The 24,745-nt window shown below is 37.6% G+C and overlaps 5 protein-coding genes across 6 annotated transcripts; 3 read left to right on the forward strand and 2 right to left on the reverse strand.

Moving 5' to 3' along the window:
- The first annotated feature begins 16 nt into the window (after positions 1-16).
- Positions 17-3,500, forward strand: LOC122419274 (protein SMG9). Of its 2 annotated transcripts, XM_043433703.1 has the most exons (10): positions 17-132; positions 290-505; positions 923-969; positions 1,754-1,940; positions 2,037-2,098; positions 2,279-2,333; positions 2,675-2,819; positions 2,904-3,024; positions 3,108-3,246; positions 3,360-3,500. In XM_043433703.1, exons 2-10 carry the CDS (start codon positions 345-347, stop codon positions 3,436-3,438), a joined length of 996 nt encoding a protein of 331 aa, XP_043289638.1. In that variant the 5' UTR covers positions 17-132; positions 290-344; the 3' UTR covers positions 3,439-3,500. The 2 variants fall into 2 exon arrangements, with proteins under 2 accessions (XP_043289638.1, XP_043289637.1); XM_043433702.1 differs by having other exon boundaries at positions 2,037-2,333.
- NC2beta (negative cofactor 2beta) lies at positions 3,259-6,257 on the reverse strand. The gene is made up of 2 exons (XM_043433712.1): positions 5,952-6,257; positions 3,259-4,564 (listed from the first exon to the last, which is right to left on the reverse strand). Exon 2 carries the CDS (start codon positions 4,556-4,558, stop codon positions 4,055-4,057), a length of 504 nt encoding a protein of 167 aa, XP_043289647.1. The 5' UTR covers positions 4,559-4,564; positions 5,952-6,257; the 3' UTR covers positions 3,259-4,054.
- A 483-nt stretch (positions 6,258-6,740) lies between these two features.
- Positions 6,741-8,749, reverse strand: Tango4 (transport and golgi organization 4). Its single transcript, XM_043433701.1, has one exon. The coding sequence runs from the start codon at positions 8,218-8,220 to the stop codon at positions 6,853-6,855; it is 1,368 nt and encodes a 455-aa protein (XP_043289636.1). The 5' UTR covers positions 8,221-8,749; the 3' UTR covers positions 6,741-6,852.
- A 368-nt stretch (positions 8,750-9,117) lies between these two features.
- On the forward strand, positions 9,118-15,985 carry LOC122419269 (tyrosine-protein kinase receptor torso-like). The gene is made up of 9 exons (XM_043433698.1): positions 9,118-9,694; positions 11,273-11,489; positions 11,844-12,010; positions 12,683-12,929; positions 13,017-13,144; positions 13,256-13,352; positions 13,789-14,212; positions 15,008-15,297; positions 15,523-15,985. Exons 1-9 carry the CDS (start codon positions 9,456-9,458, stop codon positions 15,970-15,972), a joined length of 2,259 nt encoding a protein of 752 aa, XP_043289633.1. The 5' UTR covers positions 9,118-9,455; the 3' UTR covers positions 15,973-15,985.
- An 867-nt stretch (positions 15,986-16,852) lies between these two features.
- Positions 16,853-23,383, forward strand: LOC122419277 (cell adhesion molecule 1-like). The gene is made up of 6 exons (XM_043433707.1): positions 16,853-17,335; positions 19,681-19,889; positions 21,236-21,371; positions 21,865-21,998; positions 22,428-22,629; positions 23,186-23,383. Exons 1-6 carry the CDS (start codon positions 17,272-17,274, stop codon positions 23,290-23,292), a joined length of 852 nt encoding a protein of 283 aa, XP_043289642.1. The 5' UTR covers positions 16,853-17,271; the 3' UTR covers positions 23,293-23,383.
- The last annotated feature ends 1,362 nt before the right edge of the window (positions 23,384-24,745 follow it).

The following is a 24,745-nucleotide window of genomic DNA, read 5'->3' on the forward strand; positions in this document are numbered from 1 at the left end:
AAAGAAAAACATGATACTTTGCTATCTTCAGTTCAGTCTCCATGACGACCCTACAGCTGTTTGAGCTGTTTTTTTATAACCTCTAAAAACTTTATGAAACACTCACCGATTTGATCAATCAACCGAGGAGAGGTAAAGTTTACAAAAACAGTGTTGACCGATTAGGTGCAAACACTGCAGCAGTTAACTTCCATTTTGGATTTCATACAATCTCGATTCTTTAAGAATTGGAGAAAACAAAATTGTAAGATATTTTGAGGTTGCGACGACGTGATAACATTGTTTACAGACAAATTCAAAGGCACAGGTGTTGTACGCAAAAGTTATGTGCAAGAGATACCAAGATGAGTTCACGAAAAATGGGTTCTTCAAGCTTGAAAGATTCTGAGGCAAAAGACCACGATGGAAGGTTGTCCATAAAAGTTGCAGAAAGACCTACATTTATTTTGAAAACTAGGGAAGGAGAAAGCCGTGCTGTATCACCTAGTCAGCGCAATGGAGTCAAGTATATACTGAATATTTTTCTGACATAGTATGGGTCTAGAGTATCCATTGAGTTTTGATTTTCTATTTGTATGTAGTCAAAATTTATTGGTATCATATTTGACCTAGAAAGTTTTTGTTAATAGCATTCTTCAATTTTTTAATCTGTTTGGAAAGGGTATTAGAAATTCATACATTAGGCTCAGTATACATGAAAATGCTGTACACATGTAATTTTGGAATAGTCAGCTAAGAAACGCATGTTAAATTATCATTGTATGATGAAGATCCTGCAAATCTCAGAGTTAATAAGATATACTCCTTGTTACTACGTGGTATCAAGACTCTATTTATCTCTAGATCTTGTATTATGATTTTGTAATATTTATATTCTATTGCTTACATGTGCATCTTCTTACAAAACTTCATTTAATTTTAGAAAAGAAACTGAAACTCAAGCGAACACCTCAGCCAAAAGCCTGGAACGTGCGTAAGACATATTCGTAAATAAATTATATTGACCCTTGATATTTTGGGTCCGATATACATTAAATGAAGATAGTTGTCAAATTGAAACGTTTGCTATTTTAAAAATGGTTTTTTGTCTTGAAAGATCGATATGATTGGAATGTTTTGTTTCATTGGAAAAGAGTTGGAAATCACTGCAGAATTATTTTGATCTTCAATATTAACTATTTTTAACATAGAAACAGTTGAAAAGAAGGACCTTAATGACATATTGGAGCAAAATTATTGCATTGTTTAATTCAAACTAAATAAATCTACCAAAGAAATTTTGTGCAGCAATGAAGCGTTTCAAACATTCCAAAATATTTTCTGTAAAAATGCGATCTGAAAAGTGCATGAAAAAGTGATCGATTAACGTTCCAATGCAGATTTCGACCTGTAAGATGTTGGGCCCAACAGGGCCTCAAGTGTGTGTTGTGAAACTCTAGTCGTTTAAAAAGCAGAACTTGTACTTCAAGGGCCAATTTACCAAACAAGCTGCACATTTAATATAACTAATCATTAATTCATCAATGCATTTTACATTTGGCTTAATATAGTTATTAGCGAATCAAATAAGTTAATTTTTTTTCAATATCGAGCTAGTAACGAAATCAAGTACTATTGCTTTTGAAAAAATTAACTAGTGATCTTTCATTCATATTTGAAAAAAAAAATTTCTTCAGGACGTTTGAACAAAATTTAATATAATTTTATCGTTTGGTTGTTGGAATGAATAATGTAAGTTTCAAAATAATTACAGCACGCAAATTGATATCGAATTGCATCGAGATGACGAACTGCATCAAATTTATGGATGAAAGTATGCAACTGTGTGAAAATCCATTGGATTATTTGTACGATCAACAGGACTTTTTGGTTGTTGGGGTATTGGGACCCCAAGGTGTTGGAAAATCGACGATCCTTTCTCTTTTAACGTCGAATTATGCGTGAGTATATTATTAGAACGTTTTTTCTCTTTATGGTAATGGGTGTTAAGGGTTTATTTATAATAACCTTTTTTCCACGTTTTTGCCTTGATGCAGGTCGAATATTTTTGCGGCACAAAAACTTTCGCATCATGAGAGCGGCGCTAATTGCACGAGCGGTATTGATTTCTACGTGACTAAAAACAGAGTTATATATTTAGACACACAACCCATACTTTCCGCATCTGTAATCGATCACTCCGCTACCTATGATCAGAAAAAAAATTCAACTGATTTTGCTAACATCGAAAGTAACCTGGAACTTCAGTCGTTGCAATTCGTCGCATTTTTATTTTCAGTCTGTCACGTTATTATATTCGTACAGGACTGGTTTGTAGATCCCAATTTGGTGAGGTAATCACAAATTTGAATCAATATTTTTTGTAAAGTATGAATTTACGATGGAATCAAATAGATGAATTTTTCGACTTTTTCAATTAAACGTAAAGATAAAAAAAAATTGAATTAAAAAGTCATTTTCTTTCGAATATTCTTGTTTTGATAGGATCCAAAGTACTATTTTCGTTCAGTCAGATATTGAATCGCAACAGTTTTACCAATTGCATTAGGGAAATGGAGAGACTGAAAATCTACAAGTTTTCTCGATAGATCTCTTAATATGCTTTGAGGGTTTAATTTCAAAATGAAGGTTGTCGTTTTCTTTTTGGAAATTTTTATATTTAAGGTACTTACAGATTTCTTCAAACCGCTGAAATGCTGAAACCTTCATCCACGACGAACATGGACCAAGATTACGTCGAATACTACCCTCATATTTTATTCCTTCAGAATAAAGCAGAAATTCACGATTTTTTGCCGAGTACATTGGAAACGATGAGAGTAAATATATTCAAACGTTCACTTGGATCCAACATGTATAAATCGACGAACAAAATAATTAAAATCGGATGAATGTTTTTTCAGGATTTTTATAGCAGAGCATTTGCTACTTCGAGATTACAAACTCGAAGTGGTTTGCACATGAACTCGAATTCGGTCGATCTGCAATTCAATTTATTTCTAATACCAAATATTAATTTGGATGGTAATTAAGATGAAAATACGGTTACGATTGTAGCGCGTTTTTCTTCATTTACAATATCAATGTTTTTTTCACATATGATGCAGACGAGTCAACGAGTTGGGCAAACGAACAACTGAAATTTGACGAAAAAGCAAGAAACGAGTTAATCGAAGAATTGCGTAAAAAGATACATGGTGTTTCGCGAAATTCCATGACCCCCTCGGCGCTCACGGAGAAAAATTGGTTAGTAATAAATATTGTAAAAAAACTAATCCATGAATTTATTCAATTATTTCCTTCCTGGTAATTTCATTGGTGTTATAATTACATTACATAAAATCCTCTTCGTTCTCCAGGTATCATTATGTTTCGAAAGTAATGGAGGCCATAAAAAAAAGTCATCTTTCCCTGGAATACGGAAGGCTCATGCCATGAAACGGCATCGTCCGATTCTTACATTACACCATTGCGATTGGAATTTTTCGTCACTGTCGATTCAACTCATCGATTGAGGTAAAGTTTATCCAGAGAACTTCGAGATATCATATCGCGAGTAATCCCAACGGGAGATTCTCCACTGAGCCTCAAAAAGTTGAATCAATTAATTGACAAGCTTTTACTTTTCGATTTAAATTGGGCTTCTTTCATTTTGTGTTCGGATCTGTCTTTCTCTCGAATATTCACATGTTTCGCGGTACATGAAATTCGTTTTCTTCATAATATTAGATATTGAAGATTGCAACATTGGAAGTAACAAAGAATCTTCGTTCCATTCTGTAGTATTCAAATTAATCACATTCTCCTAATTAAATGTGATCCTTGAGTTTGTAAGAGATAGTTGAAAAAAAATCAAGTCTGTGACCACCTGAATGGGCAGAAATATTGGGATATGAATAAAATGGGCTACTTTCCAGTGATGCGAACTCCACCATCTGAATATTAGCACCAGGAACATGTTGAGAGACTGTCACGATATTACAAAAATCATTGAACGTCCAGGACAGTTTCGTGCCTTTTCAAAAATGGGTCTTTTTTTCTTTCGTTAGAAGATCTAAGAGTAATCCTCTTGTTCGCTGTCAACTTGTTGCATGGATGCCATTTGGGCGACAGCCTGAAGTTGTTGCCACTGTTGTTGCTCGGCGACTGCTTGTTCTTCTCTGGCTTTTGCAAAAAGTTCTTGTTGTTGTCGCAATAATTCCTCCTCTGGTATTCCTAAATTTTCTAATCTCGTGCTTTGGCGTCGACGCTTCGCTGCAACAGCTTTGCAATCCCTGAGAACGGCTTCTGCTTCGGCGCTGTAATCACCGAAACCCAACTTTTCCAATGCTTGAAGTATGTGTTCAGCATTTATAGTTTTTTTTTGTTTCTGGTTGCAGATCTCGTTCGCTTCAGATGAGAGCAGATGTATGAATTCTGTGCAGCAGTTGAGAATAAGTTCGCGGGATTCGTTGGCAACTCGGACGTGAGGCAATATCTCTTTGATCATTTTGTTGATCGAGGCCCGGGGAAGCGTCAACTCGTCGTCCTCCGTTGGCGACATGGCTGCTGATGCCATTTTTTGCTGAAAATCTCATTATGTACATACTGTTTTTTTTGTTATTTCTATTATTATGAAAATTCGTACCTTTGTACAAAAAAAATATTTCTTTCCAACAATAATATTTCCATCGACAAGGATTAGAATTTAAAAAAGCTGTCGAAGCAAATTTAATCGATTTTATGAAAAACAGTCGCATTGTTACAATATGAAAAAATATATTTTCCTGCAACAGTTTCTCCACTAATCGGATCATCATTTCATGATAGATTTAGACAGCATGGAAATTTGAAAAATATTAAACATATTTAAGGAGGTTGAAGCGTATCTTATGTTAAAACTATTTTCCAACTTTGCACATTAAAATTTTTTAAACAGAAAGCTTAAGACAGTATTAAACTTCTGGTGGGATATGTCGATGATTCACCGTCGTGAAATTGAGATATTTATTGTTGAAGTTAGCAATTTTTTGAAAGCTTTCATAAGAGCCCATGTTTAACCTTGTCATTTTCAACAATGAATATCTCGATTTACAGGCGGTGAAACCTCTCCAAATTTTTCACACATAATTCAGCGCTGTTCAAGAAGATATTCACGTAAATTTTCAATTTATTAATTTGGAATAATAAAATCTAATGTATTTTTCGTATGATGTCCTATATATATCGCTTCAACTTCCTTAAAACATTAAATATCAATATTTTGATCAAATTTTTCATTTCTTAATTCGGATATAATTTTTGTTTATTTTTTTTCTGGCAAAATGGCAATATGAATAGTTTAAACATTACATAGTTTATATTGGTTAATAAGTGGACTCAAAACTTATTTTACTCAATTTTTGAATTTCTTGTTTATTAGGCTAAAAAGTGGATTGATTGATATTAAAATTTGAATTGTGAAAGACAAGCATATTTGTAAAATATTAAAATTTTTTTCTAGATTCAATTCTAATTTTTTGTATCAAGTGTTTCACTCCTCGTAAAAATATTTTTGGATTATCGTGATAAATTAATACTACTGCTTGTAAGCACTGCAAGGGAAAAATCAAAGATTTTGTTGCTGTTTTCGTAAAATTAGGAAAATTATTTTTAAAAACTAATAAGGAAGGTTTAGCTCGTGGGAGAATATTTAGGAAAATTAAACAACGAAAGCTAGTACATGATCACACATAGTAAACACAATGCTACTTCTATAGCAGAAAATTTTTTTCACTACATGAAGATTGTCACTATTATTATTAAAAATGAATTTGATATAGTTCAAGTATTGATTGCAACTTTATGTTCCTCTGCATTTGAATTGACCTTTAATGACAGATTAGAAAACTGAGCGATGAAACACCAAAAAAAATTTATTAGAATAAATGAACTGAGAGAAAAATGAGTGGCCAATCAAAATTTGTGCTCACCGTTTGTGATGGCCAAAATTATTCGATTAAATCCACAAGATCAATATTGTATTGATTCGTGAGTTTGTTGAGGTTAAACGGAGCAGTATAACCTTGAAATTTTTACAAATCAGCAGAAATGAATTACACAAAAATCGTGAAGGTTTTATTTCCTTCAAATATTACGTTTGATTTCTTTGTTTTTATTTAAAATATTGAATAATGGTACAATTTACGCAACCAACTACTTTATGAAGTTTGGAATTCAGTTAAAATAAAAAGAGTGTTTTCTGACGGCCATGTTGTTATGACCACCGTCCAATGAGTGTGTCGACACTGTGACACTGTCGACCCTGCTGACTCAGCTGAGGAATAATGCTCTGACTTTGTATACATATGTATCCATTATGAATATTATTATCGAGTGCATATTGAGTATCGAATAATATTAATTTAATAATGAAGTAGTCTATATTTCTTCGCAGCAGTGAACCTTAAAAATTTCTCAATTAATAAATCCTTGGCATAAAAGCTTAACATCATACAATTATTATTGGTTTAAACAAAATTGAACCATTTATTTTCATAATGAAAATTTACAAGCAGCATACGTTTCTCACGTATGTCGCACACTGAGATTGAATGACATTAGAACCGCGAATGAAAATGAGATCGAGATGGGAATAAAAGATTGCAATTATAAATCGAATTTTTTTTTAAACAACTGGGTTCAATGTTTCCTCGAACATGTTTGAGAAAAATTTGAAAGTTTTCCGTGAAATGTAATTCTATTTTAATGAAAACAAAGAATAATTACACAAAAACTTTATTCAGCAAATGTCGGTTTTTTATGTACAAAAATTAGAACACGAGGAATTCTCATTGATTTTGGCTGGTTTTTATTGGAAATTTTGAGATTGAATTAGAACTTTCTTCTCTTGATGATGTCAGGTTTCCAGTTGACAGGATGAGTTTCTTCACTGGCTTCATCATCTTCCTTGTACATTTTTATAGTTTTATCGGCTTCAGTGGTGATCATTCTGGTGCCGGACATGTCAAAAGTGATGCTGAAAATACCAGCTTCGCTATCCATTGAGCCAGGTTGAACAGGGGCTTGGAGGCGTTGGAAATTGTACCCGGTTCTCCAGTCCCAGAGGTACATCGTGCCATTGTCTGCACCTGACACGAGAACTCCGTCCGAGTTGACTCCCAGACAATTAACAATAGCATTGTGTCCAGACAAGTTCTGAATAAATTTGCCTTCAGGACCTTTCCACTGTTTGATGTTGTCTGGAGAAGCAGAAGCAAACATATAAACCGTAGGATGAAATACGACTGCTCGAACACTTTTTTTATGATTGGTGAGGGTTCCTCTTGATTTGCCAGCTGCCAAGTCCCAGAGACGTATTGTACAATCATGGCTTCCTGTTATTATTTGCGGCTCTACCTCTTGACAGATAACGCTAGCTACCGTGTTCGTGTGGCCCACCAAAGTATGTATATTAGCTTTGGTTCTCATATCCCAGATTCTTGCGGTCGAGTCACGTCCGGCAGTTACTAAAACGTCTATATTAGGATGTAGAGCCATGGAATAAACAGCAGACAAGTGTCCATGGTAGTGTCTTATCACCTTGTTGTACTCCAAATCCCAACATTTGACTTGACGATCTTCGCCGCATGAAAAGAGATAGGGATGCCTTTGTGAGAATGCCAACCCCCGTACGGTACTTATGTGTCCGGTGAGGGATACTTTGAGTTTTCCACTTGCCATATCCCATATTTTGATCACTCTGTCTGCAGAACCCGTTGCAAACCACTCATTTCCAGGCTCCACTGCGCAACAACGTACCCATCCCAGATGCCCACTAATAACTCTATAAAGTTTCCATGGTGCATGCCACTTTGGTTTGGCAATGGAATGCGACTTTTTCTGTGCCATCACCATGGAATTAGTTGTCGTTGCGTTCGACTGCGGCATCGACGAAGTGACTACGCTATTGGAACTTGTATTGTTGTAAACAACAACGGATGTGTTGCTTTCTGTAGGTGAAGCTTCCTCTTGTGGGTGATCCTCTGCAGCCTCATTCTGAATTCTCATTCGTGCATTGTTATTCCGTTTCACGAGATCGAGCACCGGCCCGTAATAATCTTTCGATTTAACCGCTTTTTTTATTTTTTCCAGAGAATTATCGATCGGCGGTAAATTACTTTGATCCATTAAAAACATATCGTGCGTTCGTTTTAGCGAACGAAATACCAACGTATGTACTGAGTGACGTTGAACTTCCATGTTTACAAATTTTGTAACGATAAATTAAATTTTAATTGTCGATCGTTGGAACAGCCACTTCGCTACGATTTTGGAGGTTAGGCAAACTTCAGATAAACGTTCGTATAGTCTTTATGTATGAATTTTATTCTTCACAGCGTTTCACATTTCCGTAAAGAAGAAAACAGCTTTTTCGAATGCACCGATTGTACTTCGGGGCCTAGAAAAAGAGTGGAAGTGTTCTGAATAGTAAGAATATAGAAAAAAAAAAAAAAAACAAAAGTTCTGCTGTTTCAAATCTTTCGAACACTGAAAATGCAGCTGGCCTGGCGCTTCAACTTTTTCCAAGTTCACGATCTCAAGAAACCTCGAACTCGGCAATTAACTGTTTCAAAAAGCGAGACCACGATAATGTATTTTCACTAAAAACGTTTTGCCAACAACGTGATCAATGTGATATCGCATCTAATACGAAATCGGAGGCTTTTTTCGCGACACACGCTTTATTCTGTCACTGTCACCAAAGCGGCGGCAGCGTTATGCTCTTTTTATTTGCAGTCGTGCCATTCCCTCATATATAAACAAACCCAAAGTATCGCGAACGCTCGTATTCTTACAGAGCGCGGGAGAAATTTGAATAAAGCTAGTGAAGCAGTATCAATGAATAACACGTTTACGTTTTAAAGTACTCACGTTTTCATAGATCGATGAGAGTTTTTTCCTCTATTTTCTTAATCGGATAATCCATCAAGGACGCCTTCAACACTTCTATTTTTATATAATGCCGAGAGACTTATAACCACATCGTATTCCGCGTATACACGAGAGCACGATATATCTTCGTAAAAAATCTTTCTCTTATCTGTTTGTTATCGCCAGAGTAGGAAGATTTTTTTCGTGTCAATGTTTCGCGGCAATCTTAGCGAAGTAAGATACGATGGTGTATCGTAAGTTGTGAATCTGCTTCGAGCATGAGAGTATATCGTCAGTAATAATTGAGTCCTGCAAGTTCAAGTAGTGAATTCCCATGTGATCATGTACCGTAATTCAAAAGTTGGTGAAATTTTGAAATAAATTGTTTTTTTTTTTCAAAAGTGATTTAATGGAAAAATCCAAGGAAAATAAAGGACGCAAAAAATTACTTCGATCGAATCACGATACGCTTTGTGATCATTTTCGCTGTAACGTATCATAAAAGTGGAAGGAACGTGCGTGATAATATATATAAATAATATATAGCGATCCAGAAGAATGAAATGTTCGCGGTCAAACAATTTAATGCCAAAACAAGGTCACATTTGTTTGCTGTTTTTTTCTTTGCATCTCTCCAATGTTCATACTCAAAGCCTGCCAGTGATTCGAACTTAATTTACAATTTGACCGCGTCAGTTATCGAAGATACAACTTACATCGAAAACTCCGATGACCACGGTCCTCTCAAGCTCAACATCACCTGGGACACTTTCGTAAATGATCGTAAGCCTTCCTCTTACAGGTACGTCGAGCTTTTTTTCAACGGTAGATTATTCAATTTCAGGGGAAATAATTGAAGAAAATAAAAGCAAAATAATTAGCTCGATTCTTCGTATTCGCTGAATAATTTTAAGAGGTCGTTCGGTTGTGTCAATTCCTGTTTCCGGTGGCCGTTTTTAGACCACGATAATTGTCGATCTGTTTGTATATTTTTTTTCTCCAAAATATTAGATCTAATCTTTATCAGTGTTGTGAGCGATTCTACTCGATCTTGATATAAAACACAGTTTTCTTGTGATTAACTTTGATCATCAAATCTTACGATTTTCTCTCTTTCCAATGCTCTCAGAGGAAATAGAATTTCGACGAAATTCTTGTAGAATAAGCAAACCGGATTCCCATTAAGTAGGTCAACTGGTTATATCGGGACATTTGGGTCGTCCGCATACTACAAAAAGCAATTTTTCGGAAAAATTTTGCACCAATTTTAATAAATTGTCGAAATAACATTCGGAAATTCGTTAAGGACTTTGAACAGTGTGAACGTTGGATTTTCAGGTGTTTTTAATTCATTTTATAGATGAAAGTTGGTTGGTTTAATGAAACCTTTTACACATCTTTTACGTATTTAAGAGTTCTAAAAAAAATTAAAGAAAGACATTTTTTATGGTATTTTTTGTACAATGGTGTGTTGAAAATGGCGACCCTTGAATCGGCGTTGACAGCAAATCTCAAAAAATGGAACATTTCAGGACAAAAAGCCAAAAAAAACATTCTTAATATGTCGTATGACGGTAGGAGATTTTCAAAATATTGTTTAGAAAAAAAAGTGGCGACCATTTGGAGAAAAAAATCACAATTTTTGTGAATTTCTCCGTAGAAAATTGTTTACAAAAGAAAAAAAAGTTATCAAAAAACGCGGCAATTTTAAACAAGTCGCTAGGACAAAAACTATTTCCTTTTTGCTGTCAACGCAAAAATATAACATTTGAAAAATTAAAAAAAATTCTTTTCCGAGTATGTAGAAGATGTGTACAAGGTTTTATGTAAATCCATCCAATCAATTTTTATTTATTAAATAAACAAAAACGCGTAAAATTCTAACGCTTACGCAGCCCTTAATTTTGGTGCATTTATTTAGGTATTTGATAGAGGGAAAATTCTGATGTGAGCTAATTTGGAAACGCACGTTTTGCGGGACCTGTTCTGGAAGAATGAGTTTATAATTGTTTATAACATTTGCTTGCTTCTATGGAAGCTTGAAATATATTTTGGATCTACTTTTTTGCTGAACGTCACGAGCAAGGATTTTTTTTGACCGATTACTCCAAATATTTGTAACATTTAACGTCATATTGAAGTGCAACTCGAAAATATAATGTTGAGAAAAGTTGAAGCGAAATGTTCGATGAAATGTGATATCAATAGGGAGTATATGTTGAGTATAAAAGTTCAGAGAAATGATAAGAGGCCGCGTACAATCAATCGGTGTTCTTCGACCACAGTTAACTTGCATCGCATTTATTTCTTATCAATGCAAATTTCGTTAAATATTTGATGTAACCATGAAATATCAATAAAAGGGACTAACTTTTGCTAGTATTCTGATAACGTCGTTGAACAAACACGACGACGCGAGCTTGTGTCCCGAGGAAACGCTTTTTTACACAACAAGAGACGCAGACCGATGTCAAGTTATATTGCCGGAAAATCAATTTTTCTCCGACGCTCCGGAACTCAGTGTACGACCGTCTTGCACTTATGGAATTCAAGTTTTCGCCAATCCGCGAAACAACCCCAAAACCAAAGTGCCAGAGGTGAGCCAATGAATTTTATGAATTTAAAACCAATTCCATTCTCTACCAAATGGAATTTCCAATGCAATAAAAAATCAGGCCGATTGGTTTCTCGTTGAAATTATCGTGTCAAAAACTCCATACGAGAAATGAATTTCTATGAATAAAATTCGTCATTTTCACCACAAAGCAAATTTAGGATAATCGAATTCGATCTACGAAGCTAATTTATAGCGAAGGAAGAGCGTAAAAAATTGAAATTCTTTCCGCCAACTCGTACTAGTTTACCAATTTCGTCGTTGAACCGATGAGCATTTATATTTATTCAGAACAATACAAGTTTTTACAAATCCACTTTCAAATTACGTTTTTTAGGTAATATTGAAAATTCCTAAATGTGTTGGGGGCTGGTGTGGCTGTGAAAAAGCCCAAGAATACTTGCCCGTACCGGAAGTAGAAATTTCAGTTCAATCCTCAGAATACATTGGTATTAAATGGACGGTAGAGTCACCAGATCCTCGAGTGCATTCATACGTCGTGAGGTAAGGTCCTGACATTTGTACACGATGGAAAAAATTTCATGTACAAGGAATATAAGGAACATTCATGTACAAGAATACAAGGATGTACAAGGAATTTTTATTTTTTATTTTTAGTACATTTTATTAAGTAGAGGAGCGGTCGCAAAATGGCGTCTCAGAAAAAGACTCCCCGACGGTTGACAGCATGTTAAGAGCTACAGCAAGCACGTGAAACCAAAAATTCAAAAAAAGATTATTAAATAATAATAGTATAGCTGCGGGGCAGCATCGTAGGAAATTTGAAAATTTTGATTAGAAAAAAGTGGCAGCCATTTAAAAAGAAAATCGAATTTAACCCAAAAATTTTGCAGTAAATTTTGACAAAGTTTGACAGAGTTATGCTGTCAACCAGACCAGAAAACATGGTTTCGAGAAAAACGTGTTCAAAGTTTCGAGAGGATAAGTTTGAATGATGTAACTCAAATATTAATATAAACCGAGTTGTTATCGATTAGTTTGCTATTCCTGGAGCATACAGAAGCTCTTTTGCACCCAAGCTCTTTTTTTCACACTTATATATTGCCCCTTAACATATCGAACGAATTGACTGAAAATATGCATACTCGTGGCAAAATTTCAGCGACGAAATAACGAGATTTATTAAATTTGATAATTTTACCACTTTCATTGAAGCTTCGGACTGCCATTTTTGATATCGAACAATCGTCTCCCGGTTTACAACATCTCGAAGATCGCTGCTGTGCCTCCGACCGTATTTTCGTACACTTGGCCTTTGAATAGCACCGATTTCGATGTTACGAAAGGAGGCAGCAAGTTTTACGTTGCTGCCGAAGACATGGTCGGATGTTTAGGAAAGCCTGGGGCAACTTTGGTGGAAATTCCCGTTGAAGCGTTGGCTTCGGTGCAACGAAATAGCCACGTAGGTTGTTCCCGTAACGAATTTACCAGTTTCAAATAATAAAACACGAATAAACAAGGTTGCACGAGTGATGAAAATTGATTTTAGTTCCAGTGGCTCGTATGGCTCTCCTTCATCGCCATGTCCTCAGTCATAGTGGGATTCGCAGTCACATTTATTTACAACCGAAGCCGAAAGAAGTACCAATTTTTATGGGCTGATCGAGGAGCGTCACGGTAGGAGCAAAGTTTTTTAAGCAGTTTGCACGTCTCGAGCTGTCTCGAATCCCAGCTATTTCAAGCCGTCGAACACCACAAATATATTCTCAACTGCAAATTGTTTCGTAGATTTCACGATCTCGTTGGCCTCTCGAGACTCAGATCGCAGTGGGCAGATTCAACGCTGCGAGAACGCAACGTTCTTTACATCGAGCAAGAAATCCAGGTAATTGATCGATATTTCACGAGGATTTCATCATTTTTTTTTTCCACGTCACGAGTGAGATGGCTGTGAGGAAATATCTGCCGCGTGACGCTCGGTAGAAATTATCCGCCGGTGCAAGAGTCTATGCTCATTAAAAGTTCAAATTGATCGTAAAACTTGAAGTTTTCTCAACGTTATTATATGGAACGTGCAGCATCAACTTTAACGTAAACTTTACTTTATTTGGCAGCCAATTATCTAATCCACGATCGTAACACTTTATTGGCCTTTGGAATTTCTAAATCTGAATTATTAAAATGATAAATCATGCCGGAGATTCCATCGAGTTTTCATAAAAATGAAAATTTCCTCGAATAGCAATTCCAAAAGACTTTTGACCGAGCTCGATTTCGAGGCTTTCCCCTGAACTGCATTATTTTTACCGAAAATTTGTCAGAACGCTATAAATCGAGGTCAAGCAGACGAGTTCGAGGTCTCGTACAAAAGATTGAAGTTCATACGTGAATTGGGCAAAGGCCAGTTCGGCAAGGTTTACCTCGGGACTCTCGAAGGATTTCGTCCGTCATTGGTCGCGATCAAAATATCCAACTGTTCCGATCCGAAAGCAGAGCCTGAAGCGCGACGACAATTACTCGCTGAAATAGAAACGATGAAAAGTGGAGGAAATCATTCGCATCTAGTGCAATTGATAGGAACTTGCACGTTACCGGAGAATCCGATATGCGTGATATTGGAGTACGTCGAAGGCGGTGATCTGCTGAGGCATCTTCATCGTCTTCGTGACGGTTTAATGGGATACGATCAAATTTGCAATCGCAGTGTCGCGTCGTCGGGAAGACAACGACCCAGTTTTTCTGAGAGTACGAAATTTTCACATTTTTACTCCCTCATGGAAAGTGATTATTTAATGAGAATTTTAACAATTCAAAGGATTCATCTTCCCCGATTCTCCATAAAGTAGTTCGACCGTTCGATAAAGTGCTGCGGAGGTCCACTTTTTTTTGCGGTAAATGATAGCTTAAGGTCTCCTGATAACGAAAAACACGGGGCAAAATTTTGAATTATTTCATTTACTATTTTGAGTTTCTAATGCGGTAGTACCTCATGGGACAACTTACAATAATATTAATTGTGAAAAAATTGTACGGCGTTCGAGCTTCGGAAAAGTTTATATCGTGAAGATTCCGTTTCTTTAAAAAAAACATTACCTTGCGGGGCTTTTAAGAAAGAAAAGATGAAAAAACTTTAGTTTTCGACGCGTCGGAAGCGGATGTCGCAGTCATTACGTTGAACTGCTGGTGACGAGTGATCGAACTTCGGGCAAATTCGGGAATCGCGGGAATTTCATCAAATTACTTTTTGAGACGGACTCACGTGCTCTTTCATTCGTCTGGTAGCTTCGCTTTTTTTTTTACGAATCGAATTTCATCTTGTGATAAAAATATCCTTAATGTAAGTGTTTATTAATTTTATTGATAATTTATATTTAAAATGGATCAACATAAAGTGGTTGCAAACTTGACTAGTCGTGGAACGGCCGAACTACTTTCGTGCACTGAAAATAAGATTTTCCTGTCGGAAGTAAAGAATGACGAATCGAAGTTATGATATAAAGCGCTATAAATGAATTCACACCGTTTAATTAAATTGCTCAGCCGTGTACACGACGCTGGATAATGAATCGCCGACGAGCAAAACGTCTCCGGAATTCCGGAGGGAGCAACGATCCATGAATGGTGTCAAAGAAAAGGAAGAAACTTGTGCAAATATCAGCGAAGACAAATTCAACGATTCTTTGGATGGATGTAACGGTATGGACGGATATCGATTCGCCTCTTTCGCGTTAGACATCGCACGTGGAATGGAACATCTCGAAGCTAAGGGAATCATTCACAGGGATCTTGCTGCTCGGAATATTTTGCTCACTTCAGACATGACCCTTAAGGTAAAGTATTGAATTTCCGGCTGCTTTTAACCTTCTAATTAGTCCAATCGAGTCGAGAATAACGGAGAGATTTTTCGTCGAAGAAGAATTCGCTAAGGTTCTCAACCCGAAGCGTTCGAATCTCAATTAATTCGTTAGTATTAATGAAAAAAATGAATAATGGAGCAAAGAATGAGATTCTCGAAAGGATATCGTTTCCTTTGAAATTTTTCTTGCGGCCCGCAGATATCAGACTTCGGCCTTTCGCGAAACGACGGTGTTTACGTAATTGGGAAGGGCGAAGGGGGAGTGCGAAGACTCCCGGTACGTTGGATGGCGCCGGAGGCGCTTCGCGATCGTGAGTTCACGTCGAGAAGCGACGTTTGGTCGTTCGCCGTAGTCTTGTGGGAGATCGGTACGTTAGGAGCTTTCCCATATTCCGAGATCCAGGACGATCAGTTATTGCGTCACGTACTCCGGGACGAAGGTCGTTTGGAAAGGCCGGCAAGCGTGTCAGCTGAATTTTACGATTTGATGCGTTCCTGCTGGTCATCCAGTCCGAAAAATCGACCGAGTTTCGCCCAAATCGTCCAACGGCTGCTGCACCTCGATGAGCCATCGAACTACTTTACGGCGACAAATCCCTGTTATTCCTTGCTGCCGACTGTAACGCCGATGGATTCAATAAATCGATGAAATACGTTTTTTTTAATCCATGACGGACGTCTACTTATTTTTCCCTCTCTCGCAAATAACCGTCGCAGCGAGTCACCATTTTTCATAAATTCCGCATCAAGTATGGAACATAAAAAATATTTCCTCCTCCAAAAATGTTGTGTCCAAGGGACGTGAAGGATGCTTTAAGAGTTCATGAGTGTCCCCGCGGAAGATTTTGTCACGCGCGTGGTTCGAGAAACAGAATTTTCACAAGGCAACCACCCACCCGCAGCACGAAGCATCATTGACTCGCGGTATAATATAGAATAAAGTCGTCGTGATTGGATTTTCCGAAAACGTTCATGACCAAGGATTCTAGAAATGAAAAAAAAAGCTATTCGCTCTTATTCAGTCGCGTCGTCGCGTCGAGCGACGAGAGCCGCAGCACCGAGAGCGAGGCTCAAATAATCGTTCAATTTTCGTCAACATTAAAGTTGAGAGTCTCAAAGATTGTTTGTCCGCAAAGTAAGTTGCGGCGCCGAGAGATGAAATGGTGAAAAAATGTGGGTGTTTCGGGAGCATTTAGTATCGACTGTGCGTCACGAAGGATTCCGAAGGGAATGACGTTTTTCGAAGAAAGAGCCGAGGGGCTCAGTGGAGGGTGGAGACATGCGCGTGAGTCTGTGAGATGCATTTGAGAGAAGGTGGCTGGAGCGCAGGGGGGTAGCTAGAGTAGCTGTGCGCACGAGCGCCAATTGGCGCCGCTTGATGGCGCTCTCTCTCGATCCAGCGAACCCCCGAAAATTTTCCCGGAGTCTTCATCTCTTTCTATCTCACGCGAATGTCTCTCCTGGGGGGATGGTTCGCGGAGGCACCGCGATAGACCGCCGATCGAAAGCCTTTTCCCAGTTGTAGCGCCGACCACGGCACGAAGTTGCGTAGTTTAAAGGCACACACTGTATAAAATAGACGCACGTTTGTATTAAATTTACGTAGTAAAACGAATAATAAATAAAACCAAAAAATAACAAAAAAAAGAAAACAAGAAGAAGAAGAAGAAAAGAAAACCCAAAACGCAAAAAACAAACAAGCAAACAAACGAGAAACGATAAAAAAAAAAAAAAATAGAAAAACACACGATAAACGGATAAATTAATGAAAAAACACGACGATCACGCATATTGAACGAGAACATATAGAAACCCTTAAAACTATTCCACGATAAATATAATATTCATTGAATAAATAAAACGAGAAACTAAAGAACCGAAGAGATAAATAAAAACGTCACAAGATAACGAGTAAAGAAAGAAGAAGCAGATAAATATAAAAGAAAATATGCCGCGTCAACAAGCCGACTGGGGAAAGATCATATTCGTATATATTTTACAATTATTTTCATGTAAGTTGGACTCTATTATTATCCGTATATATATATCTCGTTGTCTCTTGTCTCGCACATTAAAATATAGTCGTTATAATCGATGTCAGTAGCTTTTAATCGTACCTTAAAATCTCATAGTTCGAACTCTTAAGGGCCTTGGTTTAGTGCATAATTGCGTTTGACCAGAGCCACCCACCCTTGTCGAGACTAAAGACCGAGCTCTTGCACAAACGCACAATAACATACGCGCATCATAGACGTGTATATTCCTATCTACGTAGAGAATTATATTCATGTATACGCGTACTAATGCATTCCCCTTACGCATACGTGGAAACTTTGTGGTTTGTCGTTTCGTGCATATTACAGAAATCGTTAAATGAGAAAAACTGCGCTACGTTTAATGTTAATAGGACGATGGAAATTCCACGGAATATAAATATACGCTCGAAGGAAAAATAAAACGATGTGAACTGAATCGAGAGCACGCCGGGTAACGGTGTCCCATATTATCGCCAAGGGAGGAATGAAAAACTGAACTGTACACATTTCACAAATGCCCTAGAAACACACTGACACACATCTCTAGGACAAAAAACACCACCCTCGTTTTAATTGAAATCGATTTAACGTTATTATTGTTATTGTGTTGCTCTTTCATTCGAGATACTTTGATCCGCGCTTTGCAAGGTTTCCATTATTTCTTTCTCCTCGTACGATCCATTTCTATGTACGGTTGATTGGTCATTTCGATGAGACGCGTGTACAATGATGCAAGACCATTATTTATCCTCGTTTATAAATCCTTCTCATTCGTCGTATACTTTCACGATTTTCCTCTTTATCATACGTCTTGTCACGCATTTTTTTTAGTAAGGAATTCGAGGCCTGGCACGTCCCTCAAAAATGTTGGGCTGCACAAGTCGAACGCTTACTCTGCACTTTCTCAGGTCTCGTCAAGCCTTTTTCTCTCTTTTATACTTCGAGTTACGAATTTCACGTGAAAACTTATATTTGCTTATTCAAACGGAAAATTTGAAAGAGCGTAATCCACGTTAATGCTGCCGATAATATATTTCTGCTCTTCATGCGGAAGGACACGCGCTACCTGATCGATACAGTTACGCCTCCCTCAGCAACAGGGTATACCGCGCATGAGATTCATATGTATATATATTCGTATACGTTTATACGTGCGTGTGTATACCGGCCAGCCCTGTTTTAATAGTCGATACTATAAACTTAACTTCCAGACAAAATTTGGAGTTAAAAATTCCGGCCTTGCGAGGGACTCCTCCCCCGCGAGTTATTGTTCGTTATTATATACCAAAACTTAATGATTCGCGTTCTCTTTTAACGCGTGTACCGTCCAAACGCTGCGAGATAGAGCGAACATGCTGCAATCCATTTTTGCAGAGCATGAAATTTCCTTGAAAAACGTCCGAGGCAATATTTTTCTCTCGGTGATACCGTGGCTCTGAGAGGGGCTCGAGGGTTCTCACTTCGCGCGTGATCCTCGTAAAATTCAGTTGTTTTTCGGACCGCTCTCAGGTCCAGGGCACTAAAAATAGGAAAACGACTCGGGGGACTTTTTTGTAGATAATTTTATTCTCTGTAAGGACGGTCCTATTCGCTTCTGCTCGATTTCCAAGCGTTCTTACGCTGCGCCCAAAAACAGAGAGCGTTGCTTTCAATTATTAATATCTCATGAGGAGGGGTCCTGATCGGAGGAAGCAGCCGGACTTTCCAATTCGAAATTTCGTCTATAAACTTCACTTCGATATCTATCGTTCAACCTTAAACGACCTGTATACAGGGGGGCTTATCCCTTATAGAGATGTATCGAAGATCCGGGATATTGCGACGTCGGACCTCGCTCATTTATTATTTATTCTAATTCCTCGCGCCCTAACTAATTTATTAACAACCCTCGGAAACACGTCGCCTAGGCGTTCCTTTGCTGGTTATTATTTTCCGGGAGAGAGCGAAAAATAATAAAAATTTATGTTATAAATTATCGTAGTGGATCGCGTTCCTCGAATTTCCGCACGTCAAAAGTAAAATACTCACTCGAATTATCGTAGTTTTTTAATATCCAAACAAAAACTCATCCAAGCGGAACAATTATTCCGATAATTGCGTATAACAACCTCGACTTAAATGTCACACGAGCCAGAGTGAAATTTCAATTTGTATACGTAATTGAATGTCAAATCGACCGCGGAAACAGAGCTTGTTTAAATATCAAATTCGGAATAACTTTCCATCGCGATCGAGTACCGCGATGAAAAATCATCATTTTCGTAAATACATTAAACATGTCTCAGCTACGAGTTGTTTCTTTCTTTGTATTTTAATGACAGATGCGACTAATGCGGAACACGTAGTGCAGCTCGTTGCACCGAGTTATGTTAAGTTTAACGACTCGGCAACCCTTGTTTGCAACCACAATGTGGCACCCGATGATCTCCACAAGATCGAATTTTTAAAGGACGATAAGAAGATTCTTCAATATGTAAGAGGCCGCAATGATCCGTTGCAGAAAACGCCCCTACCCGGCTTGGACTTTGAGGTACATCTAAATCTCATCGCTTTCCCTTCCTGTGCCCTATATCTTTTATATTAATGTATATGTATATATATATATATATATATAATGTAGTACGTATTATCGATTCCGGGCGGTGAAGCTGAATCGCTTACTGTAGTCACTGCTGAGCTGACCCGTTTCGGTTACCAAGATATTAATTATTTTTTAAGTAACAGATTATACGATAAAATTCGGTTATCCAACAATTAGTGATCGAGTCATTTTATCGCACTTCGTAACGATTTAATAATTACACGTTATTACTCGATCGTGTTTTTCTTGGATTAACACAGTTTTTCCTTGGATACGAAAATATTGATAGGCTCTTATACGAGAATTTGTTAATTTTTACAGAAAGTTTGTCGAGTGATATAAATGGAATGTAAATTGTTAAGAAAGTTTGTTATCTTCGAGATATTTGCATAGCGCTTTAAGGATGTATCGTGCAAAAATCCGTGAAACAGACATTTCTGAACGATCGAATGGCTGATTTTTTTCATAGTTTTTTTAGACAATTGAGCAGTGCGTTTGCACAACTGCATGCGTGGAAAATTGTTCAATAAACACTGTTGTTAGTATCATATTTTTCCATTTTCTTTTTGGAATTGTGTGAGTTTTTTTTAAGGCAAAAGCCTTCGTGATGTCCTAGATTACAGTAGAATTGTATGCATCGATTTCCTAAACAATGAGAAAATATGATATTTTTGGCTGTCTCGGAATTTCGATTATTGAAAACTTGATAAACTCCGGATCCGGTAGAAAAATAAGCGTCTTCTTAATCGATCGACTTTTGAAAATGTTTCGAGCCGTGCGCTCGTATTTTTCAAACTTTTTCATCGAAGTTGTGTCGTTCGAAAGCCCCAGCACTATTCTTGCACTACGAAAGAAAGTTTCGGTAGATCAGAAGCTCGAATCTCGCAATTTCTAGCCAATTTCGTCAGTTCTTTCGGACGACGCTGAAGTTTCCAACGTTGGAGTCCAACGAAATGAACGAAAAAAGCGTTTGTAATTCGCCAATTTTTTATTTCACGAATCGTTGGTGCAGCTTGAAAAACTACGAATCGCAAATTTGGCAGGGAACAAAATAGGAGAATTACCGGAATTATTGGAGAGTTTTTTTCGATCATTTCGTTGGACTCCAAAGTTGGAAACTTCAGCGTCATTCTCTCGCAACGATTCGGTTAAACGATTTTCGCAAATTAAAATTGAACCGCCATCCCCAACGGCTTGAAAGTTCGAGCAGCGACGCGCGAGCCTTCAACGTCCCCTCGTTAGTGCTGCGAGTCATTAAGTTTTCGAGGTTTTTCAGTGCTTTTTTCTTTCCTCAGCCTTCACCGGATGGCCAGACAATCACACTGAACAATGTTCGCTTCGCAGCGACCGGTTCTTATCTCTGCGTGGTCGTTACGGCCTCCCCGTCGATATTCACTAAGAGTTCCAACGCGACGAAACTGCAGGTTATAGGTGAGTGGACAAAATACTATTGACGATGTGCAGCGGCATGCTAATCTCTCAACGGAAGCCTCGACGGGCAGCGCGGCTGTGAGCTTCGCGAACAATAATCGTCCGCGACTCGGTCTGTCAGTGAGCCTCATTGATTAATGAATTTCCGTGTGATCGTACGTCGGGAACCGTCATCGACAATAATCTTTGACGTTTTCGCAACGAATCTCAGATTCGTGATTCGTCAGAGCTCTCGAAACAGACCGGAGTCATTCGATTTATTGATCGAATTAAGCGAGAAACTTTCTCAAGAAAATTCAACGATTATATATATATATGTGCAAAGTTTCGTGAGTTTGTCGAAAGAAAAGTCGAGCCATTATTATTCCGAAGCCGATAAAGTCCCGGAGCGATCGGAGCGTCTGGACATGACACAATATGATGCTCCAAATATCGTATTGACATGCCGAAAATTCCTCATGGAAGCACCACTCAAATGTGGCTTGTATTTTAGTACCGCAGTCGGAAAAACCGCACATAACTTTCAAGCAGCGCGTTTACGAGTCGGGAGAAACACTAGAGGCGAATTGTACCTCGGCGCCTGCTCATCCTGTTCCTCATCTAACTTGGTTTATCAATGGAAATGAGGTGAAATTATATATTTTATTTAAGCAAGCTCAAGCGCGATGTGTAAGGGACACGATACGAAAAAAACACTAGATTTTATTATTCCAAGTTGCGCGAATCTTCCTTCAACAGCGTTTAATTAAGCGTGGGAAATTTGGCGAGTCTTCAGCGTCTCGTGATCGAGATATTAATTGTTGAAAATGGCAGGTTAAAGATGAGCTCTTATGCGGAGGCTTTCAAAAAATTGGCAACTTCGACGATAAATGTCTCAATTATCGAGACGGTGAGAATTCCGCCAGAAGTTTACTACTGTCTTGAGCTTTTTCTTTAAAACATTTTATTCCGCAAAGTTGGAAAATAATGTCCCGTAAGATACGTTTGAACCTCCTTAACTCTCCGATGCAGCGAGTTCCGGGTCGTTGCTCATGAAAAAAATTGGTTAATTCACAGGTGGACATTGGACTGGTGACGCCATTTCCGCATAATTTTCATAACCGTGATCTTGGCTCAGCTACCTCTAAATTATTGATCGAAGTTTCGGAATTGCACGCTGGTGACAACGGACGCCTTGAGATTCGTTGTCAATCAACTATTCCGGGATTCGTAACTCATCGCGAGCAGTACGCTGACATTCGAACGAAGACTGTGGAAGGTAAAACATCTTCAATTCCGCACCGTGAGCGATATGGATTGGTGTTTAAAATATTTCAATGCCTCTCACAGCCACAGAGTTTCTTGTCCTCTTATCTCAGCTCGCTCGGTCCATTCTATTTTTATTTCCAAGTTTTCTTTTCATCCGTATATCAAGACATTTGCACGCTCCGATAATCTTTTTTTATCCCGATATAAATAAACGCTCGTTTATTTTATCGTAATTCGAAAATTTCACAATGGAAACGCTCAAATTGCACATTAATCCGCTAAAAGCCTCATTTTCTTTGTATACTTCGAAGTAGTGAGAAAAATTTATTTTCCAGAAGCGGCTGGAATCTTGCATCATTTGGCTCAAATTGTCTGATACTTTAACTAGCTGATTTCTTTTTTTTTTTTCTTTTTTACATTATTCATCGAAATTTCTTTCGATTGCTAAAATAATAACTGGCTCTCGAGGATCTCAAATTTGAATAGCACACGAAAACATAACAGTTGCATTGGCAAGAGTCGAATTCAAATTTCATCGCATGAATAATGCTCGTTTTGTATTTCAGTGGAGATCGCAGTTGTCCCGATACAAACATCAGGCGCACTCGGGAGTTTTGCATCTCTGCTGTTCGTAGGATGCATACTGCACGCTGTGCATCCAATAATTCCTTAATAAAAGTCAATTGCTATAGAATAAATAATGTGTATTATACTGTCATAATGTAAGACGCAGAAGAATAATAAAAGACCAAACAATCATGTTAGGGGAATAATTATATTATTTGAGCTCAGCTCAAAAGATCAGCTCCTTTGGATTACGATGAAGGGATTAGAGCTGCGCACGCGGTTCAACCGTTCAAGGGCTTACATACACTTTTGACGGGCGGCAAAATCGAACATTTTTTCATCAGATATTCTTCAAGTACAAGTATTAGACGCGATAGTCTGATACTTGGATCTTTAAACGCGATTATCTCAAAATCATTTTTTTTTTTTAAATACCTTTGCGGTGTGGACACGATTACTAAAAGTCTATTAATCCGATCCGTACCGAATTTGTACCACTTATTTATCATGATAACAGCCAAGGACGAAGGATTTCGCATTTCGTTGTAAAAACAATTGTAACGAAAAAATCCGAAAATTTAGCACCTCGAAAAATGAATCTTTTGTAAAACTGTCGCCATTTTTTTTTTTTTTTTTTTTAAATCAAAATTTTTACAAATCCTTCGTCCGGGCCCGAGCTATTATTACAACGAATAAGTGGTATAAATTTCGTATGCTTAAAAAAAGGTGACACTGAAGTACAGTTGGAGTTGCGCCATTTTCAGAAATTTTTTTATGAAATTGCACAAGTACATATAAACATATGTACTAATGAACGTCGTTCACAGTTTTTTGATAAACGTTTGTTTCGTTGTCGAAAAAAAAATCAAGAAAGCATCACGTTTTTTCGTCCGCTGCAAGTGTAAGACCTTAAATCGATTGACTCGAGTAGAAATCATTTCAGCTCAAGCGATTTGTGGGGTTGACGACCGACTCTACTAAGGATCGTCGTTTTGTAGTTATTTACGACTTGTCATTATTTATTTATGACTTTTATTAATAGTTTTCCAAAGCCGAATTAAAACGAACGCGTTTTAAAGCGAATTATATCGGAATCACTGAAATTTGAAAATGAGAGTTGACGCGACAGCTCATTGAAAATTTTCGTAAAAACCAATAGTTTTTGCTCGGGATCGTGAATTTTTAGAGAATTCTTGCATCTAAATATCGACAATAAATACGAAAGTTAATAAACGATGGAAAAGTTGCAGCGAATGCTTGTATATTGAAAAAAATTATTATTTTTTTTTTTTTTCTAATAAAACTGAGTTTCATGCCGATTCTCGCGCGAGTGCAAGATCATCGAGAGAATAAATAAAAAACTATCGAATCGGAGCATTTGACTATGTTTGAAGTTAACGCACCAAAATCGTTTGACCTGCTTGAAAAAAATAACCTCAAATGGCCCGAATGACGATGATCATCAGTATTTCGTTGATTTGCCAAATTATCGTAATTATTGTAGGCGCAAATGACATTGAGAATCCTGTAATACCAGTAGGAAACGAGGCCAAGCAAAA

This window comes from Venturia canescens, chromosome 1 (genome assembly GCF_019457755.1).
Source record: "Venturia canescens isolate UGA chromosome 1, ASM1945775v1, whole genome shotgun sequence".
NCBI lineage: Eukaryota > Metazoa > Arthropoda > Insecta > Hymenoptera > Ichneumonidae > Venturia > Venturia canescens.

Excerpts from the sequence above, each read along its gene's own strand:
- LOC122419274 (XM_043433702.1), top strand. The coding sequence starts at position 345 with ATGAGTTCACGAAAAATGGGTTCTTCAAGCTTGAAAGATTCTGAGGCA. Across the intron at positions 3,025-3,107 it reads ACCAAATATTAATTTGGATG|ACGAGTCAACGAGTTGGGCA; the intron begins GTAATTAAGATG and ends CATATGATGCAG. Across the intron at positions 3,247-3,359 it reads GCGCTCACGGAGAAAAATTG|GTATCATTATGTTTCGAAAG; the intron begins GTTAGTAATAAA and ends TTCGTTCTCCAG.
- NC2beta (XM_043433712.1), bottom strand. The coding sequence starts at position 4,558 with ATGGCATCAGCAGCCATGTCGCCAACGGAGGACGACGAGTTGACGCTT.
- Tango4 (XM_043433701.1), bottom strand. The coding sequence starts at position 8,220 with ATGGAAGTTCAACGTCACTCAGTACATACGTTGGTATTTCGTTCGCTA.
- LOC122419269 (XM_043433698.1), top strand. The coding sequence starts at position 9,456 with ATGTTCGCGGTCAAACAATTTAATGCCAAAACAAGGTCACATTTGTTT. Across the intron at positions 13,353-13,788 it reads ACATCGAGCAAGAAATCCAG|AACGCTATAAATCGAGGTCA; the intron begins GTAATTGATCGA and ends AAAATTTGTCAG. Across the intron at positions 15,298-15,522 it reads CTTCAGACATGACCCTTAAG|ATATCAGACTTCGGCCTTTC; the intron begins GTAAAGTATTGA and ends TGCGGCCCGCAG.
- LOC122419277 (XM_043433707.1), top strand. The coding sequence starts at position 17,272 with ATGCCGCGTCAACAAGCCGACTGGGGAAAGATCATATTCGTATATATT. Across the intron at positions 21,999-22,427 it reads GGTTTATCAATGGAAATGAG|GTGGACATTGGACTGGTGAC; the intron begins GTGAAATTATAT and ends GTTAATTCACAG. Across the intron at positions 22,630-23,185 it reads TCGAACGAAGACTGTGGAAG|TGGAGATCGCAGTTGTCCCG; the intron begins GTAAAACATCTT and ends TTTGTATTTCAG.